The sequence below is a fragment of the Narcine bancroftii genome, chromosome 12 (genome assembly GCF_036971445.1).
Source record: "Narcine bancroftii isolate sNarBan1 chromosome 12, sNarBan1.hap1, whole genome shotgun sequence".
NCBI lineage: Eukaryota > Metazoa > Chordata > Chondrichthyes > Torpediniformes > Narcinidae > Narcine > Narcine bancroftii.
The window spans coordinates 91518762-91539657 of record NC_091480.1 but is presented as its reverse complement, the minus strand read 5'-3'; the positions used below and the strand labels follow the sequence as shown (position 1 = coordinate 91539657).

The following is a 20896-nucleotide window of genomic DNA, read 5'->3' as shown; positions in this document are numbered from 1 at the left end:
CTGCACATATGACAAACTTGACTATAAAGGGCGAAATCCAAATCCATTACATCCTTTTGTATTTGCGTTGTTCCAATGGTGCAGGGTATTGAATTGATCCCATAGTGAAGCCACAGACTTTTGGAAAAATGATTTCATTTGCAAAAGATGGATATATAAATAGCAGAAGGAAATCTGCATTTGCTGTGTATATATTTTTTTTAAAAATTGTCTGCCTAAACAGACTCTAAATGTGGTATCATTTGATGTTATTCTCAGCCAGTAAGTTTGGAAGCAGGGCACATGACTGAGCAAACAGTCTGTGATGCAGCAAGAAAATCTTTTTTGAAGTAGTGGGAAGTTTATTTTTCTCAACTGATACTGTTGAGGTTTTTTTTAATTTAAAAAAAACACAATTTCCAGGCACGATTTACTGAGATATAATTTGACATATATATTAATATTCGGAATTGAAGGAAATGCAGGGCGATGGAGGAGTAAAGTTTTAGTTTAGGGAAATATTTAAGCAAAAATATTAGCACAGACCCCAAATCTTGTTTATGCACTTAATTCCATTCACAAGCTAGAAAGCACATGGACTGAAGAGGCGCCTAGTAACTTTAAATGCTTCTTTTCATCATAAAATCTGGGAAACAAAATGTTTTTTTTTAATAGATTTTGATTGATTTGCTGAACTTTATTGCGACATTTAAAATCAGTAAGAATGTTTGTTCTTCTTTCTCATTGTTAACTGTAGTGGGTCCAGAGGTTATGGAGAAATCATCCTCTGAAAAGTCTCTTCCCTTTTTATTTTTAAACTATTATAGAATCATCCAGATTTTCCCAAGAAGCCTCTCACACCTTATTTTCGATTCTTCATGGAGAAAAGAGCAAAATATGCAAAGCTTCACCCTGAAATGAGCAACTTGGATCTGACTAAAATTCTTTCCAAGAAATACAAGGAGTTGCCAGAGAAGAAAAAGGTCAGTGCATGCCCGTATCTGCACTGGTTCCTAAACGGCGTGACAGAAGCAAACTCGTTTAGTACAAGGGGAAAGGGGTAGATGGCAACATTTTCATTACAGTTGCATGAGAGGAAATCTGAGGTATATTTTGCTTCTGCAGATGAAATATATTCAGGAGTTTCAGAAGGAGAAGGGAGACTTTGAACAGAGCATGGCCAGATTCAGGTAATACTGGAAATAATTTTACATCTTCGGATTTTGAATTCTTGCTCTTCATTTTGTCCTTTTCCTCTTGCATCCTGCCGACTGATTTTAGGCTGGTTGTCTTGAGGTGATCAGTAACTTTAGCTTGGAGTTTCAACTTTTTGCGCAGGGTTTTTTTTTGTGTTGATTGATTCAAAGAAGTTAGACTAGATCAAAGCCTCTTTTAAACTGCAGCACCTGGGTCGCCCTCTGGGGACTCGAAAGGATAATGAGTGAGTGGGAAAACTTTGAATGGCACTATCCAAGCGAGGGAGGGGCAGGAAACCAAAGCTCCATTCAGCCTGCCTTTCCCCCTCTGGACTCATACGTCAAATATTCATTCGCTAATTGATGGACCTGCAATGTGGTCACTAGTGCCCAATTATGCCATGATATCACCACTCTTAACTCGGCCAATGTCTAGCTCAGCTAGTGTGCATTTGGACTTTGCAAGGGTCAGCTTGGTTGATGATCTGCTAATTACCAGACTCCTGTTCTGAGGAACTGCTTGGCCATTATATGCAAACAAATTTAAATTTAAAAAAAAAGTAATTTGATATAAACAAAATAGAGAGAGTGCAGAGAAGGTTCACGAGAATGTTGACAGGATTTCAGGGTCTGAGTTACAGGGAAAGGTTGTGCAGACTGGGGCTTTTTTCTCTGGAGCGTAGAAGATTGAGAGGGGACTTGATAGAGGTGTTTAAGATTTTAAAAGGGACAGACAGAGTCAATGTGGATAGGCTTTTTCAATTAAGAAAGGGGGAGATTCAAACTAGAGGACATGGTTTAAGATTGAAGGGGGAAAATTATAAGGGGAACATGAGGGGAAATTTCTTTATGCAGAGGGTGGTGGGGATGTGGAATGAGCTTCCGGCAGACGTGGTCGAGGCGGGATCATTGGTTACATTTAAGGAAAGACTGGATCGTTACGTGGATAGGAGGGGACTAGAGGGTATGGACTGGGTGCTGGTCAGTGGGACTAGGAGGGTGGGGATTTGCTACGGCATGGACTAGTAGGGCCGAACTGGCCTGTTCTGTGCTGTAAGTGGTTATATGGTTATATGGTTAATTTAATTGACACATGGAGCACGGTAACAAGCCCTTCCGGCCCACAACCCCGTGCTGCCCAAATATCCCACTTAACCTACAATCCCCGTACATTTTGAAGTGTGGGAGGAAACCCACATAAACACGGGGAGAATATAGAGACTCCTTGGAGACAGCGAGGGATTTGAACCCGCGTCACTGGCATTGGACAATAGTGGCAGTACTAGTAACATTTCTTATGATATTGTTACAACCCATCCATTTCAGTTCCTCCCATGGCCAGAACCTGGAGCTGTTTAACATGAATCAACTACTTACTGTAGTAGTACTTGATTTGAGGTCATTTAATTGGTTGCCTCCAAGGGTAAGAATTAAATGCCAACAAAATGGATTGCAATTGTTTTTCTCTCAAATAGGGAGGACCATCCAGATCTGCTGGAGAGTGTAAAAAGATCAGATATTCCAGAAAAACCTAAAACGCCACAACAGTTGTGGTATCTTCATGAGAAGAAGGCCTTCATGAAGATGCATCCAAAGGTATTTAAACTTAGTTTGTTTGCATTGTGAAATCATATCATGTTTACTAGTACCACCCGACGAAACAATGACCTCCGATCCTCAAGGCAAAACACGCAAACTTGTGTCCACATTTTAATAAATGGTGTTAACCACTGGGGCACTCATTTCTTACCAACAGACTTGGCTTTCTTTAGTGCCTTGATTTGCTAATTTGGGTTTCCATGAATAATTTGTACAAACTAACATTGGTCAAAGAACCTTGTTACCATTTGGTTCAAAGGTAGAAATTTCTTTAGGTACTCCACTCTACTGCAAATTAATACAGGGCCCTGGTGAGACCTCACCTGGAGTATTGCGTCCAGTTCTGGTCCCCATATTTATGAAAGGACATACTTGTTATAGAGGGAGTGCAGCGCAGATTTACGAGGTTAGATCCCGGGATGGCAGGATTGTCATATGCAGATAGGTTAGAAAGGCGGGGCTTATCTGTGATGGAGTTTAAAAGGGATGAGAGGAGACATGATTGAGGTATTTAGGATTATCAAAGGGCTTGACGGGGAAATCAGAGCACATGTTCCCAATGATGGGAGAGACTAGGACTAGTGGACATAGTTTAAACATACAGGGAAGGCCATTTAAGACAGAAATGAAGAGAAAATTTTTTACCCAGAGAGTTGTGGGTCTGTGGAATGCATTGCCCCAGAGGGTAGTGGGGGCGGATTCGCTGGATAGATTTAAGAGAGTTGGATAAGGCTCTTGTGGGCAGGGGATTTGAGGGTTATGGAGATAATGCTGGGTTTGGTTATTGAAAGAGAAAGATCAGCACCTATTGTCTATTGTGTCTAGAGAGGTATTCGAATCAGGACAAGTTGAGTGTAATTTTGTGCAGTGTAAATAGTTCCACTGCCAGTTGCTGCTCCCTGTTGTATTTTTCTGGTAATGTTCTGTTTTGAACCCCTGTGCTGTAATATTTAAATATCTTGTACTCCATTTGGAGATCTCCAAGAACATGAACATTGACACATGCAACATTTCCTCATTCTCTACACAGCCTCCTTTCCCAATGGCCCAAGCAAGTTGGGTGGGCTTTGGCACCTCCTGGCTGCTTGGGGTGGGGGGGGGTTGTCGCATCCCCCCGCCCCTGGCTCGAGGCTAAGCTTTAAAAATCTTGATTGGTTTCTCAATCTGCTCACATTTGGGTTGGGTTTCAACCTGTTTTTTTTTTTAATTACTGTTCTTGTACCAATCCAAGCTCCAGTTATAAAAATCCAACAATCAAATTATGTACCCCACATATGAATTTTATATAGCAATAAACCTGTTATATTACTAGGCAACCACGAAGGATGTTAAAGAGGCCTTGGGGAAGCAGTGGTCCCAGCTGTCTGACAAGAAAAGACTCAAGTGGATTGGCAAAAGCTTAGAGCAGCGAGAAGTGTATGAGGTAAATAAATACTGATTGGAATGATCTCTCCCACCGAACCGCAAGCTTGATAAGATAAGACCAAGTTACGATGCATTTTACTTGAGGGGCAAGGGTTTGGCCTGAATATTCATTTTACCAGTTAGGTCATTGAGGTTGCATGCAAGTGCTTTTACTATCATAGCTGAAGTGCCTTTGGGAATGTACTTTGGTTGGGTTATTGACGTGCAGCGTCCTCATGGATTCATTTAAAAATAAAATTGATGTCAATGCAGAGTGATAATGTCCCTATTTTTAAAAAAAAAAGATGGAGAGCTCAACCGATGTAATTAATAGTGACCGAATAACAGAAACTGCTGGAGATAAAGAACACTAGACAATAAATGCTTTCAGGTTTGCTTCCTGGAAGAAAAAAAAAAGGGGATTATGATAGATAAGTTCAGGCTGAACACAAGGATAATTTCAGATTTTTTGCACCACATAAGAATTGAAGCCCCTTTCACACATGCCAGTGATCCCAGGAATCAAATGCCAATCAGCCTTTAAAGTGGCAAGTGTGAAGGCCTCAACCCCTAGTACAATCCCTGGCGTCTGCAGACGCTGGTGTTGAGATCAGGCAAGTGTGAAACAGGCAATTACCTCTTTCTTTTGCGTGCCTCGTCATGCAGGCACTTTTGATTAAAGGAAAAACAGACCAAATGCCGGGGGTAAACCCTTGCAAGTGTGAAAGCGTTCAGTGTCCCGGTTTGGAGTGGTCTACTGTGAAAGGTCAAACCCCCATTCCTAACCCGGGACACTGAACGGCCGATTTATTGGGAGAAACATTACATGAACTTTTATTGAATTTAGCAATATATTTTAGCTTATTTGCCACAATGTAACAAAATGTATCACAGTTGTTGCAACATTGATAAGACATTTCTGGTGTACTGAACCTTCCTGAAGGAAATAAATGCTATTATTAAGTACACTCACTATGCTGTTGCCTGAAGAGCATGTACATCAACGTGTATTCAATGTAATGCACAGCATCTGTATATGTGAGCTGATTTTTGTAGCCTCTCTGTGTCTATCCTGACTAAGCATGTCCAAGACTAAGAAAACATTTATGTAGCACCTGAAATGAGTGTATACTTGTACTGACTAAAACAACTTGCTTTGTTGGCAATGTACTAGCAGACTTATGACAGGAAATCACATAAGTAGGTTACATCTTAAAGAAAAAAAGTGATGGGAAAACTTTAAGGTGATTTTTATGATCAGCAGCCTAAAATCCATAAAATACAGCCAAAAGTGTTCAGGAAGCAAAATCTTCATTGTCCAATGAAATCAGTCAGGAAGCTTTGATTGAAAATAACATCCATCACTTCAAGTAACTTTGAAAAGTAGTTGAAGACGTTGGGGGTGGGGGTGGGGGTGGGGGGGGGGGGGGGAGGGAGAGACAGAAATGTAGTTGAAAACATTGAGGGGTGGGGGGGAAAAAGGAATGTAGTTGAAGACATGGGGGGGAGAGAAAGAAATATAGTTGAAGACGTGGGGGGGGGGAGAAAGCAATGTTGGGGTTTGGGGAAGATTATTAGTGAATTGGACTAGTTATAATTTTAAAGTAAGGCTGGGAACCACTTTTTTGAGGTTTGCAGGACAAATTGAAGCCATGCTTGGAGCTTGGTTAACTTTGTTTTCATGCGATCTTGGAGTGCTTAGTCTTAATCTGGGTACCACAGTTGGAAAAGACACTTGGGTGTAGATTTCACTTGGAAAGAGACACTGAAGAAACTGGGGCTGTTTGAGGAGAATTGTTTTGATGCAACAGGAAAGGGAGAATCCGTTTATTGTGGCCGTAAAAGGAGATTTTTCGATCACCACGTTGATCTGAACGTTGAACTTCTGCTTGCAGGAAGCTATGCGAGAATATGTTCTTCGTCACCCTGAACAAAGCATCAGTCTGGATGACTTGACCAAGAATACTCTGACGAAAGCCGAGCGACAGCTCAAGGACAAATTTGATGGTCGACCCACAAAACCACCTCCGTATGTATCCTCCCTCAATGTCTATAGGAAGTGTCTTGAACACTAAACTACATTTACAAGAGTGAGAAGTCTGGTGGGCTCTGCATTTTTAGCTAAGCTGCCGTTTTTAACGTGTTGGGAAACCTATTGTGGTATTCAAGTCTGCTTTATTGCTGAAAGATGCGCTTCCACTGATAGATTAGTTTTTGTTTCTACTTTAATGACAAATCCAGTATGGAACATTGAAGCTCAACATGATGTTAGAACAAGAGCAGGCCCTTCGGTGCTCTGCTTATACAGATCTAGTACCCCTTGTCTGAAATGCATGGGATCAGAAGTGTTTCACATTTTGGATTGATGTGAATAATGTTTTTCATTTACCAACAAAAAAAAAATCACTGCTTACGAAAGAAAATAAATGCAGCACCAAGTACCTGCCGGATGGCCAAAAACATAGTGAGTAATGCACGTGGGTCTGGCGGTGACATGGTTGGTAACAAACTGGTGCCCACTTATGACGTCATGTTGACGCTTTACAAGTTTCAGATTTTGGAACATTTCTGCCTTTGTAACTTTGGATAATGGGTACTTGACGGTCAACCAGTTTACCTATCTCGGCTGCACCATTTCATCAGATGCAAGGATCGACAATGAGATAGACAACAGACTCGCCAAGGCAAATAGCGCCTTTGGAAGACTACACAAAAGAGTCTGGAAAAACAACCAACTGAAAAACCTCACAAAGATGAGCGTATACAGAGCCGTTGTCATACCCACACTCCTATTCGGCTCCGAATCATGGGTCCTCTACCGGCATCACCTACGGCTCCTAGAACGCTTCCACCAGCGTTGTCTCCGCTCCATCCTCAACATCTATTGGAGCGCTTTCATCCCTAACGTCGAAGTACTCGAGATGGCAGAGGTCGACAGCATCGAGTCCACGCTGCTGAAGATCCAGCTGCGCTGGGTGGGTCACGTCTCCAGAATGGAGGACCATCGCCTTCCCAAGATCGTGTTATATGGCGAGCTCTCCACTGGCCACCGTGACAGAGATGCACCAAAGAAAAGGTACAAGGACTGCCTAAAGAAATCTCTTGGTGCCTGCCACATTGACCACCGCCAGTGGGCTGATATCGCCTCAAACCGTGCATCTTGGCGCCTCACAGTTCGGCGGGCAGCAACCTCCTTTGAAGAAGACCGCAGAGCCCACCTCACTGACAAAAGGCAAAGGAGGAAAAACCCAACACCCAACCCCAACCCACCAATTTTCCCCTGCAGCCGCTGCAACCGTGTCTGCCTGTCCCACATCGGACTTGTCAGCCACAAACGAGCCTGCAGCTGACGTGGACTTTTACCCCCTCCATAAATCTTCGTCCGCGAAGCCAAGCCAAAGAAAGAACTTGACCTGCACGTTGAAAATTGTGGCTGATGTGCCTTAACTCTGTGGCATTTGCTGGCAGCATAATCCTTTAATACCTTGATAAATTACCTAATTTTAGATGTAAAATTATTATTTGATTGGCCCTTTGCTTGAAGGGGAGAATTGCATGTTTCTGTTCCCTTTTACATTAAGCTACATCTCCTACACCTTTAGATATATGTTTGATCTACTTGGCCCATGGGGGAAAATACTTCAGTTGAGCCTCCACTTTCTACCCAACCCCTCAGTGAGTTCAATCTTGGTTGATGGTCCGTCTCCATAAGGGGGCCTTGCTATCATTCTTGAACCTGAATGCATGATTTCCGAAACTAAGTTGAGCTTTAAGCTGAAGTGGCAAGAGCCGTCCATTAATCACCAGATGTAGTTTAACTAGGTCTCTACAATAGTACCATAAACCTTTGTTTCCTTTTGTATTTTAGATGTCTAGTTAAGGTGGCCAAAATATCATGAGCTATCTTTTATTTTTATTCTTGAATCCGACTACTTCTCTTAAATTTTGGTTGTGTACCTCAGCCGTTCTCGACCTTTTATGGCTATAACCACCGCCCCCCCCCCCCTTTATTTTTTTTAGGACTGTTCAAAATTTATGGGCTCCCTTCCCTGTGAAGCGGTCAAGTTTTGGTTTTTACTTCTCTCCTACTGATGACATAAAAAAATTTGTCTAGTGAGGTGAAAAGAAAACCATGCTCTTACTTGAATGTCCTATGGACCATGGGAGTGGGGCCTCCACTGAGAATAGCTGGTATACCTAGATGTCCAATGGTCTTAGGTTTTCATGATTTGAAGACTCTGTTCTTGAGTACAAGAATGTTATCCTGGCACTAACATCCTCTGTGTGCCAAGTTAACCGATCGCTTCAATATGCTTGTACTCCTCTCATGAGAGGTGGGCATACAGAACTATTGATAGTTATAATTCCCAGGAGGTTTTATTTGCTGACGTTGTTGAGATGTAATGTTTCAAACAACTGGGCAATACTATACCTAGAACCATAGAACATTACTGCACAGAACTAGGCCTCTTTGGCCCTTCTAGTCTGTGCCAAGCCATCTTTTTTGCCTAGTCCCACTGACCTACACCCAGTCCCTCGCCCTGTCCCATTCATTACCTGTCCAAAATCCTCTTAAGTGTTAGAATCGAGCCTGCATTCACCACTTCAACTGGAAACTTATTCCACACTCCCACCGCTCTCTGTGAAGAAGTTCCCCCTCGTGTTTCTCCCCAAATTTTCCACCCATGTCCTCTGGTTGGTATCTCAACTACCCTCATTTGGTGGGGGGGGGGGGGGGGGGGAGAGGGGGGAAGGGGGAAGCCTATCTACTCTTCCTCTTTCATAATTTTGTATACCTCTATCAAATCTTCCATCATTCCTCTATGCTCAAGGGAATAAAGCCCGAACCTGTTTAACCTTTCCCTGACTTGCTGCATCTCCTTGTTTTTAGAAATGGTTATTCTCTTTATTGCGCTGAACTGATGTCGAACATGAAAGATATTCCCAGCACGGAACGCATGGTTCTTTGCAGCAAACAGTGGAAGATGCTTTCTCAGAAAGAGAAGGATGCCTATCAGAAACGATGTGAGCAGGTAAATGTGGTAGCCCTTTCTAAAAATCTGGGCTGGAAAACTGAGAAAAACATTGAAAATGTATTTAATCTGTTGACTCAGCAGTAATGAACAATTTTTTTTTAAAAAACCTGGTCATTAGTTGACCTGAGTGATTCTATTATCGCTGACGTCCATGAAGAGGGAAGCTGTGGGGTGAGTCTGGATTAATATGATATTGGGACAGATATTGCTACAGGTGGTTGTTGAGGCCAGGTCATTGGATGCATTTAAGGTGGAGATTGATAGGTTATTGATTAGCCAGGGCATCCAAGGTGACGGGGGAGAAGGCCGGGCACTGGGGCTGAGTGGGGAAAATGGATCAGCTCATGATTAAATGGTGGGGCAGGCCCGATGGGGCTGAATGGCCTATTTCTGTTCCCATATATTGCACTGTGGGCCACAATCGAGCAGTGTGATTTATTTATTCATTTATTTTAAAACTGGCATAATGGATTTATAAGAGAAATCTATTGTTACCAACATTCCTAATGATTTGATTTGTTTACTTCTTGCAGAAAAAGAAGGAATACGAAATTAATCTTCATCGGTTCTTGTTGGTAGGTTTAATAATATGTTTGTATCATTGGATTGTAGTTTGAAAGTACTAAGAATGAATAGAAGATATTGATCCTTTTCTCTTTGCAACTGTAAAGATGTGACATTTAGATTGGAGCATTTATTGTCGTCCTACATAACATTCCTGTATCAGGATTTTAATTTTTGCAAAATTATTTATTATCGTGTGACAGAGTCTCCCTGAGCATGAGCAGCAAAGAGTCCTGTCTGAGGAAAAGATGATTGGATTGAACAAAAAAGCAGCCAGCAACTTGAAGCAGACTGGAGCTAAAGGCATCCCCTCGTCTCCGTCAGATGCCACCAAGGTGCGTAAATCTTTAACAGCCAGGTAATTCCACTTTTATCTCTACTGGTGCTGTGGAATTTTTCAAGTCAAATGAAAAGAGAAATGGATCAATCTGTGTCTGTGCACTCAAGTTTCCAGTTTTAAAATTTGAAAGTTCAACTTTTAACGATGTCGCATCAAATGTTGTATGCCTACTTTGCATTTTGATGAGGAAGATATTGTAATGGTTATCTCGAGTAATATTGTGCCATTGCAATCCTGAGATCACTGAGTCAATCACTACTCCTTCCCACCATGCTAATGTTCAGAAATTTTAACAATCCTGCTGCCAAATATTGAATGCCTGCTGTAGTGGGTGTCACGACCACCAAGCTTTTGCATTTACTCCATATCACTCAGACGTGTTCCATAATACATGGAAGCATTCAATTAAGCTGTGCCATGTTCATTATTGTTTTTTTTTTAGCCTTATTTAGCTTGAGATAATAAGAGGGCAGGTGATTGAAGAATTACAGTAAAACCCTTGGTATCCAGCACCTATGGGGGATAGGTAGATGCCGGATGTGGATTTTCTGGTTGCTTGAGACTGCATGATTAATGAACAATTGGTGCCAATTTTAAACTTCTTTTTTTTGTTAACCTATTTACTTTTCCTGTTATTTCCCATGTTTTTTTTTTGCCAGTTGCTTGGATTCATAATAACAGGGTTTTAATGTAATAGGGTTTGTGCAGGTGTTCTTGTATATTTTTGTTTAAACTGGAATTGCATTGAATGTGAACGTAGGATAATCGGCTGTGCGCTTGAGGTTTTGTATTGCATTTGTTTGGTATTGTGCGTTTGAATTGGGCATGGCTTGATTTAGATTGCTGATCCAGTTTCAGTTTCGTTACTTCCAGCCTATCATCTCTGGTTCCTTCTGTGGGATTTTTTTTTGTGCGTGTGATAAACTGCAAACGAAGCTTTACAAACCAGCCTTTGTCACTGGGGTCAGGAAAATCAGAAAATGCTGGAAACATTCAGTAGAGCAGGTAGCGTTTATGTGAAGAGAAACTTAGGTTTTAGTCTATGTGCTGTGGACTGTTCACCATTTTTATTAGTGTGCATGTCAGGAGAGCAGATGTCTGACATTTGGGTCAGCAACAACTTCAATAAAAGCCTCCCTTTTCAGTTTCATTCATTGGTTTTGAGAGGGAGTCCCTTGTTCTGTTTCTTTGAGTTATCTGATTTGGGTTATTTCTACTGATAAATCTTGCACTAAATGGTTCCTTTATTAGTCTGTAGAGATGCTTTTAATTTCCTCTACTTTAACCCTTTGGACTCCATGTCCCAGTTCTGCGGGACTTCCAAAAAGCGCAGCTACTCCATGTCCTGGTTTTATACCCAACCATCAGCTGGTTCGTACTGGTATTCGCACTGTAAAGGTTTATCCATAATCCCAGAGTATGGCGTATGTTATGAAAGGTTAAAAATGGCCCAAGTCCAAAGGATGAAATTTTTTGGAGGAATTGTTTAAACTGGCATGTCTTTTGATTTGGTCTGGCTTGAGAGTTGTGAACATCACCCATTCTTTTGGAAATTGGTTCTGGAAGCATCAAGTATTTTAAATGATTGTTCCTTGGACAATAAATACCAAGTCTCTTTTGGCATGGCTTTACTTCACTTGGTGAGGCCACTTCAGCTCATTATAATGCAAAGACCAAAAAAATGTTCATGGCAAGAAAGTAAATCTCTTGGCTTGCACTTTGGGCAAGGAACAAATTTGTTGTGAGGAAAGGATTGCTTGTGTTGGCCTCAAATATATTTGTCTTTTACTGGACCCCCTTGCAGATCCAATTTTTTTGAATGAAACTAAAGTCTAGTTTTGAATGTTTGTGTCAAAGTACTTGTGTAGTTCAACAATGTGTTACAGGTTGCAATATTTTAATTTAACCTGATAACCCCCTCCCCTCAAAAATTATCAATTGTGAACTGTTCACTCCTGCCACAATTGTTGCTCTTTTCCCCCTCCCCCTCAAAATCCTGGCTGTCTTGGTAAAGGTGGTCATGCCTTGCTTCAATTTGTCGGCTTCTGCTCACTGACTTTCTATTCTTATTCCCCTTTATCTTTGCCTTCTTCCAGCTCTCCACCCCTTCCCTCACAGAGACAACCCTACTACTCCTGCTAGCTGGTGTGCCCTCCCTCCCTTATCCACCTATTACCTCCTGCTGTGGGACTGTGCTCCCCCCGCCCCTCCCCACCATTTTTTGTTCTGGCACCTGCTGACATTTTTCATACCTTGATGAAGGGCTCAAGCCCGCAAAGTTGGCCATCTTTACCTGCTAATATGAAGTGCACTGTCTGACCAGCTGAGTTTTTACTTCAACCACCACATCTGCAGATGTTTGAGTTTTATTTTTGTCTATATGCTGCATGGCTGCTTCTGCTTTCTCTTTCCTGTCTCTTGCCTGGGGTTGTTCAGTCACCTTTATAATTCGCAAACATGCTTTTAGCTATTCTTGCCATCGTCCTGATTATGAAGTCAATCACTTGGCTGTTTTCATTTATCTTTCCGTTGTGGCAGAGGTTCTAGCTCAGAATTAAATGGGTATATTAATATAAACAGTCTATTATGTAGCTGGAGAAGAAAAGCCCTTGCACTTCTAATGCAGTAATAATTGAGTGTAAGAGCAAGCCAGTGGTGCCTTTTCACAGCTGAGTGTTTCATCATTTGCTTGTGTATTCTGGGCATTCATTACTGCGGCTTCCCATTTTGTGCTGCCTTCTCTTGTACCGTGGTAAATGTCTGCCTGCTTTGAATTAATGTGTTTCCTAGCCCCAAAAAAATCTTGAGAATTGAAGGTCAGCACGGTTAGTGTAACATTGCCAGTGACTGGGACATGGGTTAGAATCCCACGCTGTCTGTAAGGAGTTTGTACGTTCTCTACGTGTCTGCGTGGGTTTCCTCCGGGCGTTCTGGATTCCACCCATCCTTCAAAACAAACTGGTGGGGGGGGGGGGGGTTTGCAAGTCAATTGGGTATAATTGAGTAGCACAGGTTCATAAATTGGTAGACATTGTTAATATTTGAACCTTGTGATGCAGCTTGAAATTTGGATTCTTCCTGCTGCAGTTTGTTATTTAGAAAATGTATTCAAGTGCATGAGACACTTCAAAGGATCTCCGGTACATTTTTTTGCCATCATCTGTCCCTCCCCGCAAAAAAAAATGCTTTACTAATGCCAACAATCTAAATGTGATTCGGGGTTATGAAACAAATTCCTTATGATGTTTATTCGCAGAAGTATGAATATTCAATGATATTTGTCTTTATAACGTGCATTGAAGACTAGAGGTCTCTGCTGGGATCTCCTGCTGACATCATGGAGATTTTAAAAGAAAAATGCAGCCTTTAAATGCCTGGAATCATTACTTTAACCAATACAACTCATTCCAGATGCACAGAATTATTTGACTTTTTTTTTTAAATAGTTGCAATCTACTTGAATTCATCAGGTCTGAATTCTGCAAATTGTTAACAAATTTCCAGTTTTTAATTGTGTACTTGAATTTTGCAACAATGTGCACCTCCCTTTCCGATCCAAACTACCGCCATTTGAGGCCTATGGGAAGAATGAGTCGAATGTGTCAGCACTTTGTGGCTTGTGTAGCAAATATAGTGATCTAGTACTTGTAGTTGGTTATAAACTTGCACCCATTGCTGTTCCAGGGTGGGACAAAGATGGTCATTTGGTGGATATTCTGCTGAATGGTGCTAGCCTACACCATCTTTTTGCTGTTTCAATCTGCTCAGCGTGTTTTTTTTTCTCTAGCTTCTACCATTGACATTGTCTCCATTTCATTGAAGTGATCTCATCCAGAGGGCTACCACTTTGTTTTTGTTGGACTCATCACTACAGGAGGTCTTCACCATCATTGTCCAGCCCTCTTGTGGTTTCCAAATGTTTAGGAAAATATAATGGGTCAGAGAATGTAGCAGTTGGAATGATCCACCCTCTTTCTGGTCGCGGGACACCTTTTCACTTGTGATTCGTTCACCCAGCTGAGTAAGCTGAAAGCTTTTAATAAAAAGAAATACCCCAATCGACGTGTGAGATGTGTGATTATTTGTGTTCTACTTTTATTTAACTGATCATTCCTGAACGGTTGGCTACTAGTCTTCGCATGGGGAAGTTTATGCATCGGAGCTAATATGTTCCTCAAATTTGGTGCAATCACACAGAATTCATTTGTATCTTCTCCACCCTGAATTGCTGTCATTTATCCAAAGTATTTCTTTTGGAGTATTGTGTGCAGTTTTGGTCACCTAACTACACGAAAGATATCAGTAAGATTGAAAGAGTGCAGAGAAGACTTCAGGAACTGAGTACTGAGAGAAGTTGAAACGGTTAGAACTTATTCCCTGGAGCATAGAAGAATGAGGGTAGATTTGATAGAGGTTTTTGGATATATTAAAAAAAAATTGAGGTGCATAGATAGAGTAAATACAAGTAGGTTTTTTTCACTGAGGGTAGGTGAAATGTAAACAAGAGGACATGGGTTAAGGTTGAAAGGGGAAAAGTTTAGGGCGAACTTCATCACGCAGAGAAGTGGGAGTGTGGAATGAGTTGCCAGCTAAAGTGGTGAATGTGGGCTCAATTTTCACATTTAAGAAAAATTTAGACAGTACATGGATGGGAGAGGTATGGAGAGAGATGCACTGGGTGCAGGTCAGTTGGGTGAGGCAGAATATTAGTTTGGCACAGATTAGAAGAGCCGAAGGGTCTGTTTTGTGTTCTAATGTTCTGTGGGTGTCAAAAGCTCGATGGTCTTGATTATAGCACAGACATGGTGTGGGTAGTAACTTCCAACATTTTGAGTGACTACTTCCAGTCTGATGTTTATAGCCACATGCGATTTGGGTAGTTTGTGTGCCAGAACCGAGGGTCATTAAAATGTGTACCCAGGCCACTACACTTACCTGGTTGCATATTTGTGGACTTCCAAGATTGAAACTTTGTAGTGGCCATCATAATATTCACTGGTAGTGAAAATCTGAAACATCCATTCAATTTAAGTTTGACTATACCTGATCTGAACTCCAATGGCAGACCAGGATGTCGCTTGATGTGGTCAGGTTAATTGCGTGTATTTGTTTTTGTTTCACTAGTCCTGTAACTGGAAGGACGAGTGGGCAGCGAGGGGGAGAAACATGGGTTTATAGAACTTTCTCTCCTACTGGACTGTTAGAGAAGGATTGACAATGAGCAGTTGTGCCACTGTACCCACAAGAGCTCTTGCACACCTGGAGAGGTTCTAGTGCCTTGGTGTGCATCACAATTTGTCATGAGGCCTTTTTACAAGGAGAGTGGTTCCAACCTATTGAATAGGACTGAGGCCTGGCTGCTTGAAGGGAGTGGTAAAGGAAGTGGAAGACCGGCTGCCAGAATAAGCAAATGGTTAAAGGGTCTCTTCTCACATTTGTTATCAGACTGCTTCTGACAAACCAAAGCGTCCGATCTCTGCCATGTTCATTTTCTCGGAAGAGAGGCGCAAGAAGTTGCAGGAGGAGGAGCCAGAGTTGTCGGAGAGTGAACTGACAAGAAAATTGGCCAGGATGTGGACTGAGCTGTCAGAGAAGAAAAAGGTAACCATTGTTTGAGTGGCTAACAGATACCACAATGTGGGCTGGGCAATGGGGGCTGAGAGGTTGTAGCTCTCCAAAAAAAAAGAAGCAATTCTACGCTGGTATTTGTAGTGCACATTAACAAATTGGGGTGCTCTTTGAGACCTTCTGTGATGAAATGTTAGCAAGCCTTGGATGAAAGGAAATATTTCCTTGAGTATTTGCAATCTGTTGCATCTTGATTTCTGTTTTGATAGCCCTGGTTTTCAAACAGCAATGGGTGCAGGTTAGCCATGTTGATGGCATGATCTGCCAAGTGTTCTGGTCCTTTACGTTGAATAAGATGAGGGCAAGTACAGTGACAACTAGAGTGATAGACTACTTTATTGTGATAGCTGATTCCCTTCAAAATAAAATCTTCAATATTCTACGATCTATAACTTTGACTGAATTTGTAGCACAAGCAGATGACACTAGAGTTTGTAGCAAGTGTAGGATCAGTGAATCATCCTAATGTTTTAGGCTTGGAGTGAAACAAGCCCATCTTGCAATTCTACGTCATCTGTGCGTCCAAGTTTAAATCAAGGATTGCTGTAGTTCCTCTGTGCATTGCCAACCCTGTGATGCCCTTTGAACCTTGCACAACTGCTGGATCATTCAAATGATGCTCCTGTCCACGTTGAGCGTTTGCTGCCTGTGTGTATCACAATAGAGACGTTTAAAGGTGCTCCCAAAAACTGGATCCTTTTTCAAGCAAATTTCAACTTTTTCAATGCACTTACAAGTGGTCTGGTGATGAAGTTCCAATTTTTTTTTAAATTATTCATTGCTTTGTCATCCGGTTTCCCTACAGAGTTTGTGACTTTGAAACGTGTGCTGAGGTACAAGATTAAAAGGCTAGAAATTAATTCTTGTTACCTGTTTGTGTGCAAGGATATCCGCTTCACTTGCAGTTGTAAGCAGGGGAAAAAAAAGGTCTAGGGTTTCTGATTGGGGCAGATCTTCCACTGCCCAGAAATTGTTGCTTGGTTCCAGGTTTGTCTGGTAGGGGCACAGCTCCCTTCACTGCAGTGTGGCATGGCCTATCCTGGTACAGAGCAAGTTAGATGCCTTTTTTTTTAAACCCCCAAGGTCACCCATTTTCAAAGTTGTCAATGTCTTTGTTCTCAGGCAGTCAGTGCAATGTACTGTAACTGAAAACTGTATTTTAACTTTTTTTTTGCAGTAAAAATTGAAACTAATTGGGTACAAGTGCTTTTGTTTTCCTCTACCATGTACTTAAATGCTGACGATGTTTGCATCAGGTATGATCTGATACAGATTCACCATGCAGTCTTCCCTATCTAAAAGCTGGGAATCCTAGTTGAGGATATATTGCCTGGTTCTCCTGATTATTTCCATTAGAAGTTCACCAGAGCAATGCATGCAACTGCAGTCTGTCACAAGGAGGAATACAATCTCCTTGCCTAGCTCTGTCCTGGCTTTGGGCAGAAGATCCGATATAGTTTTTGGTCTGCAGATTTATAGCCTGTTGATACATTTCTGGGTTTTGGGAGAGGGTACAAGAGAGACAGTTTCCTTCCAGAGTGAAACACTAAAGTCTGCAGGCACTGTGATTGTAGGATAAATACAGAAATGCTGGAGAAACTCAGTCGGTCTTGCAGTGTCCATAGGAGGTAAAGATGTATTACCTATGTTTCGGGCCCGAGCCCTTCTTAAAGGTACAAGCAAAAAGCAGATGGATGTAAGAATTAAAGACTAGGGAGAGAAAGGGGGGAAGAATGGGAAGGAGAGGAGTCTAGACCAAATGGGACAAAAGTTGTCAATTAGATATGGTGAAAGGAAAGGTGAGAATTGTTTATGGTTCTGCAGAAGGAGACTGGGGAAAAGGGGTGGGAGAGAGAGAGAGAGAGTGTGAACTAGAGGAAAGGAGATGGTTGCGAGGGAGGGTTTAATGGAAACTGGAGAAGTCGATGTTAATGCCATTCCTATTCCAAACTCCAACCTTGGTCAGTGATTTAACAGTTAAAGTGGAAACAGTTAAAGATGTTGCTATGGTAATGGTTGGATCCCACTCCAAACAAATTGAGCTTTTGGTATTTGTTTAAAATCCGGTCTGTTAGCATTGCCTTTTGGAGCCCAGAAGCAGAAATAAACAATGCCATGGGCATGCAATTCTCTCATCAGAGTTGCAAATACAGCCTTCCTTGAGTGTTTTAAACCTTCTTTTCACACTCTGCATTTATTTAATGTCAGTTAATATCCCTGCTACTGATGAGCTTTCATTTTTTTGTTATGCAGAGCAATGACATGATTCCACATTGTGTTTTGACTTCCAAAATTTATACTTTGACATCCTTTTACCTCTTCCTCATCCAAGAGGTTTCTACAGGTTGTACCCCTCTTATCCGGTGCTCTGTGGTCCAGCAACTCCTCATGTCTGGCACGTTTGAATCTGCTGAATTTTGAAGTTGGCATTAAGTCCTGGATTTTCTTTAGTTTTAAGTTTATTAACTTGTCCTGAAGGAAGATGGTGTGTATTTTAAGTGCAGGAGCGCTTGGCATCTTAAATGATGAGCTTGGATTGGTGCCATTCAAGGGTTTTTTTTTATTGGTGGTTTGATGTGACTGGTATCACATGATTTGACTTGTCCTTGTTTCCAAGACGTGCCTCTCTAGGATTTTTTTTGTTGTCTGTAGCGTTTGAGCAACAAATGATCGTGCTTCTCAAAGGTATTCCAGGTTTCCAAGTTTGCTATTGCCTCTTGAGCAGTAAAGTTCCTGTAGCTATGGTAGAAATGTAAATCTGAGAGAATGCCCACATGGTTATCTCTGTGAGGTTGTTCACTTGAGTTTTTGTTGAGTCGTGCTTCTTTGAAGGACTTTGCAATGCTGTCTGCTCAAGCGGAATATGAAGTTTTATCGTGAGCCAATAATTGAGCGATTAGGCCTATGATTTGATGGCAGTGCATTTCAATCGCTGTGTGTTGAATGGGAGGGGGCTACATTTTAAAGGACCTAATAATGTTTTTGCTGCAACAGGAAAAGTATCGACGTCTGGAGGCAGCGGCAAAGGCCGAATCGGAGCAGAAAAGGCAGGGCTATGGCAAAGACGGGAAAGGCTCTGCTATCCGTGGGAAACTGCCAGAGCCACCCAAGACGGCTGAAGAGATCTGGCAGCAGAATGTGATTGGCGACTATCTGGCCAAGTACCGGGTATGCACTGGGCGCGTTGAAAGAAGAAACAACTGCTTTTAAGTGGATGGGAAGGAAGGCTGGCTCATTGAAATGCGGCAGGATTGTACATCCTGTTGGGAGGTTTGAAACGTTGTCAGAGACCAGGCATGTCTGTGCTCCAGCACGTAGGATCCTTTTGCTGGTTGTTGAGAACACTAGAAGTCCGAAAATCCACCTTGCTCAGGGATTGGGTTGGTCCAGTTTCTCGGGCAGTACCTTTAAAATTCAAATTTAAGAAGGAATGGAGAAGAGGTAAACAGGAAAATAATGATATTCATCAGCAAATACAAGGTGCTTCATTTATCAAAACGAGCAGTTTTAAAGAAAAATAAAGCGGTTGCCTGTTGCCGACGTGCATCTGCAGCTCTTGCACACAAAAGCCAGCTAAATTTTTAAAAAGTTTGAGAGTTTTCAAAGTCTGGATTCTTGGGTGATTCGGATTTTCGGACTTCTACTGTATTGAGTTGCTCAGAGTTTCAGAGGGGCTCCATTAGCTTTATTTGAAGTGACCGGAGTAGCTCCGCCCCCCAACTCTGATCACTCTTACCTGGCTACTTTTCCTGCTTCCTTCCTCATGTCATTAACCAATTATGACCGCCAACCTCCTCCCGAACTCTCATGTTATGGTGCCTTAATAGTATTTATCTTTGTTGATTTGCTTTATCTGCATCGCGTAAAATGGTGAATAGCATAAACGTGCAGCTTTTGCTATATGGACAAGAGGGCACAACTTCAGGATTGAAGGGTGTCCACTCGAAACAGAAATGCATAGAAATTTCTTCAGCCAGAGGGTGTAAATCTGTGGCATTTGTTACCACAAGCAGTTGTGGAGACCAGGTCATTGGGTGTATTTAAGACATCAAAGGCTGTGGGGAGAAGGGAGGAAGTGGGGAAAATGGATCAGCTCATGATTCAGACTCGAAGGGCTGAATGGCCTATTTTCGCTCCTGCGTCCTGATAGTAATCATAAATTGTCTCGTTTGGACTGCATTTTACCTCTTGAGGGATGGCGTGCTTGAGTGCAATGCTGTTACAGAAACCCAGGTTCGAATCCAGCTCCAAGAAAGGACTTGGCACGTTCTCTCGGCGTAGGTTTCCTCCCACTTTCAAAATGTGCCCTGGTTGTGGTGCATTTGGGGAGCAGGAACTTGTGGGGCTGAAAGGGCCTGTTACCATGCTGCATGTCTTGAATTTAAAAAAAAAAAAAGAGCTTTGGGTTTGACAAAGTTGTTTTTGGTGATTCTTCCTCCTCTATACGATTTGTATAGCACGCCTCCAATACTGTAATTTGGGGCACACTTTATGGTGTTTGCCATATTAGAGCTGCCTTGGTCCACATTTCAGATCATACTTTCTTCTGAATTCAAGATTCCATTTATTGTCATAGTACCATAATGCAGGAAATTTCTTTTTGCCTGCTGCAAGGCCGACAGATTCACCGCTGGCAGGAATTGCCTAAGCTCCTCTTGCAGTCTAAGCAAAAGAGAGTTCCCTCGTAATCTTCAAGTGTTCCCTCAATTTTTTTTTTGTGTACTGAATGAAGTGCACATTGAATTCCTGTGGACCCATTGTCCCTCCCCCAAATGTTTTCTGTAAGTAGGTTTTCAGTGAAGCTGCTATTATATGTTCTCCCAGCTCTGGGAAAGCCTGTCTTAATTATTTAGCAGAAGGAAAATTTCCAGACTGCTGTCGCCTCCCTTGAAGCTTTAATTCAAAGTGAGTTCTGTTTCTTGGAGTGCCTTCAAGAATTACATTTGAAACTTGGTATGAATTGAGCCATGTCCTGGTTCTTTTTTAAATGTATCTCAGATATGATCTTCCTCTTGTTTCATATCTTATCATTGCATAAATTGGGTGCTATAAATAGTTCTACTACAGCCCCAACCAACTTGGAATTGTTAATATTAATAAACGCATCCTTTGAGACTGATCCAGGATTGAATGCAATGGGCAGCATCCTT

At 41.9% G+C, this 20896-nt stretch overlaps 1 protein-coding gene across 8 annotated transcripts in view; it reads left to right on the top strand.

The window, feature by feature from the left end:
* The window catches only part of ubtf (upstream binding transcription factor), a 49311-nt gene that overhangs the window by 13769 nt on the left and 14646 nt on the right, over positions 1 to 20896 (top strand). For 5 of the 8 annotated variants that reach the window (XM_069904723.1, XM_069904725.1, XM_069904726.1 and 2 more), the window contains exons 5-14: positions 807 to 962; positions 1105 to 1169; positions 2651 to 2771; positions 4087 to 4197; positions 6074 to 6207; positions 9070 to 9211; positions 9748 to 9789; positions 9982 to 10113; positions 15564 to 15719; positions 18741 to 18914. In XM_069904723.1, coding sequence (XP_069760824.1) covers positions 807 to 962; positions 1105 to 1169; positions 2651 to 2771; positions 4087 to 4197; positions 6074 to 6207; positions 9070 to 9211; positions 9748 to 9789; positions 9982 to 10113; positions 15564 to 15719; positions 18741 to 18914 — 1233 coding nt within the window. The remainder of the gene's footprint in view (positions 1 to 806; positions 963 to 1104; positions 1170 to 2650; positions 2772 to 4086; positions 4198 to 6073; positions 6208 to 9069; positions 9212 to 9747; positions 9790 to 9981; positions 10114 to 15563; positions 15720 to 18740; positions 18915 to 20896) is intronic. The other 3 variants (XM_069904730.1, XM_069904729.1, XM_069904727.1) reach the window with 2 other exon arrangements.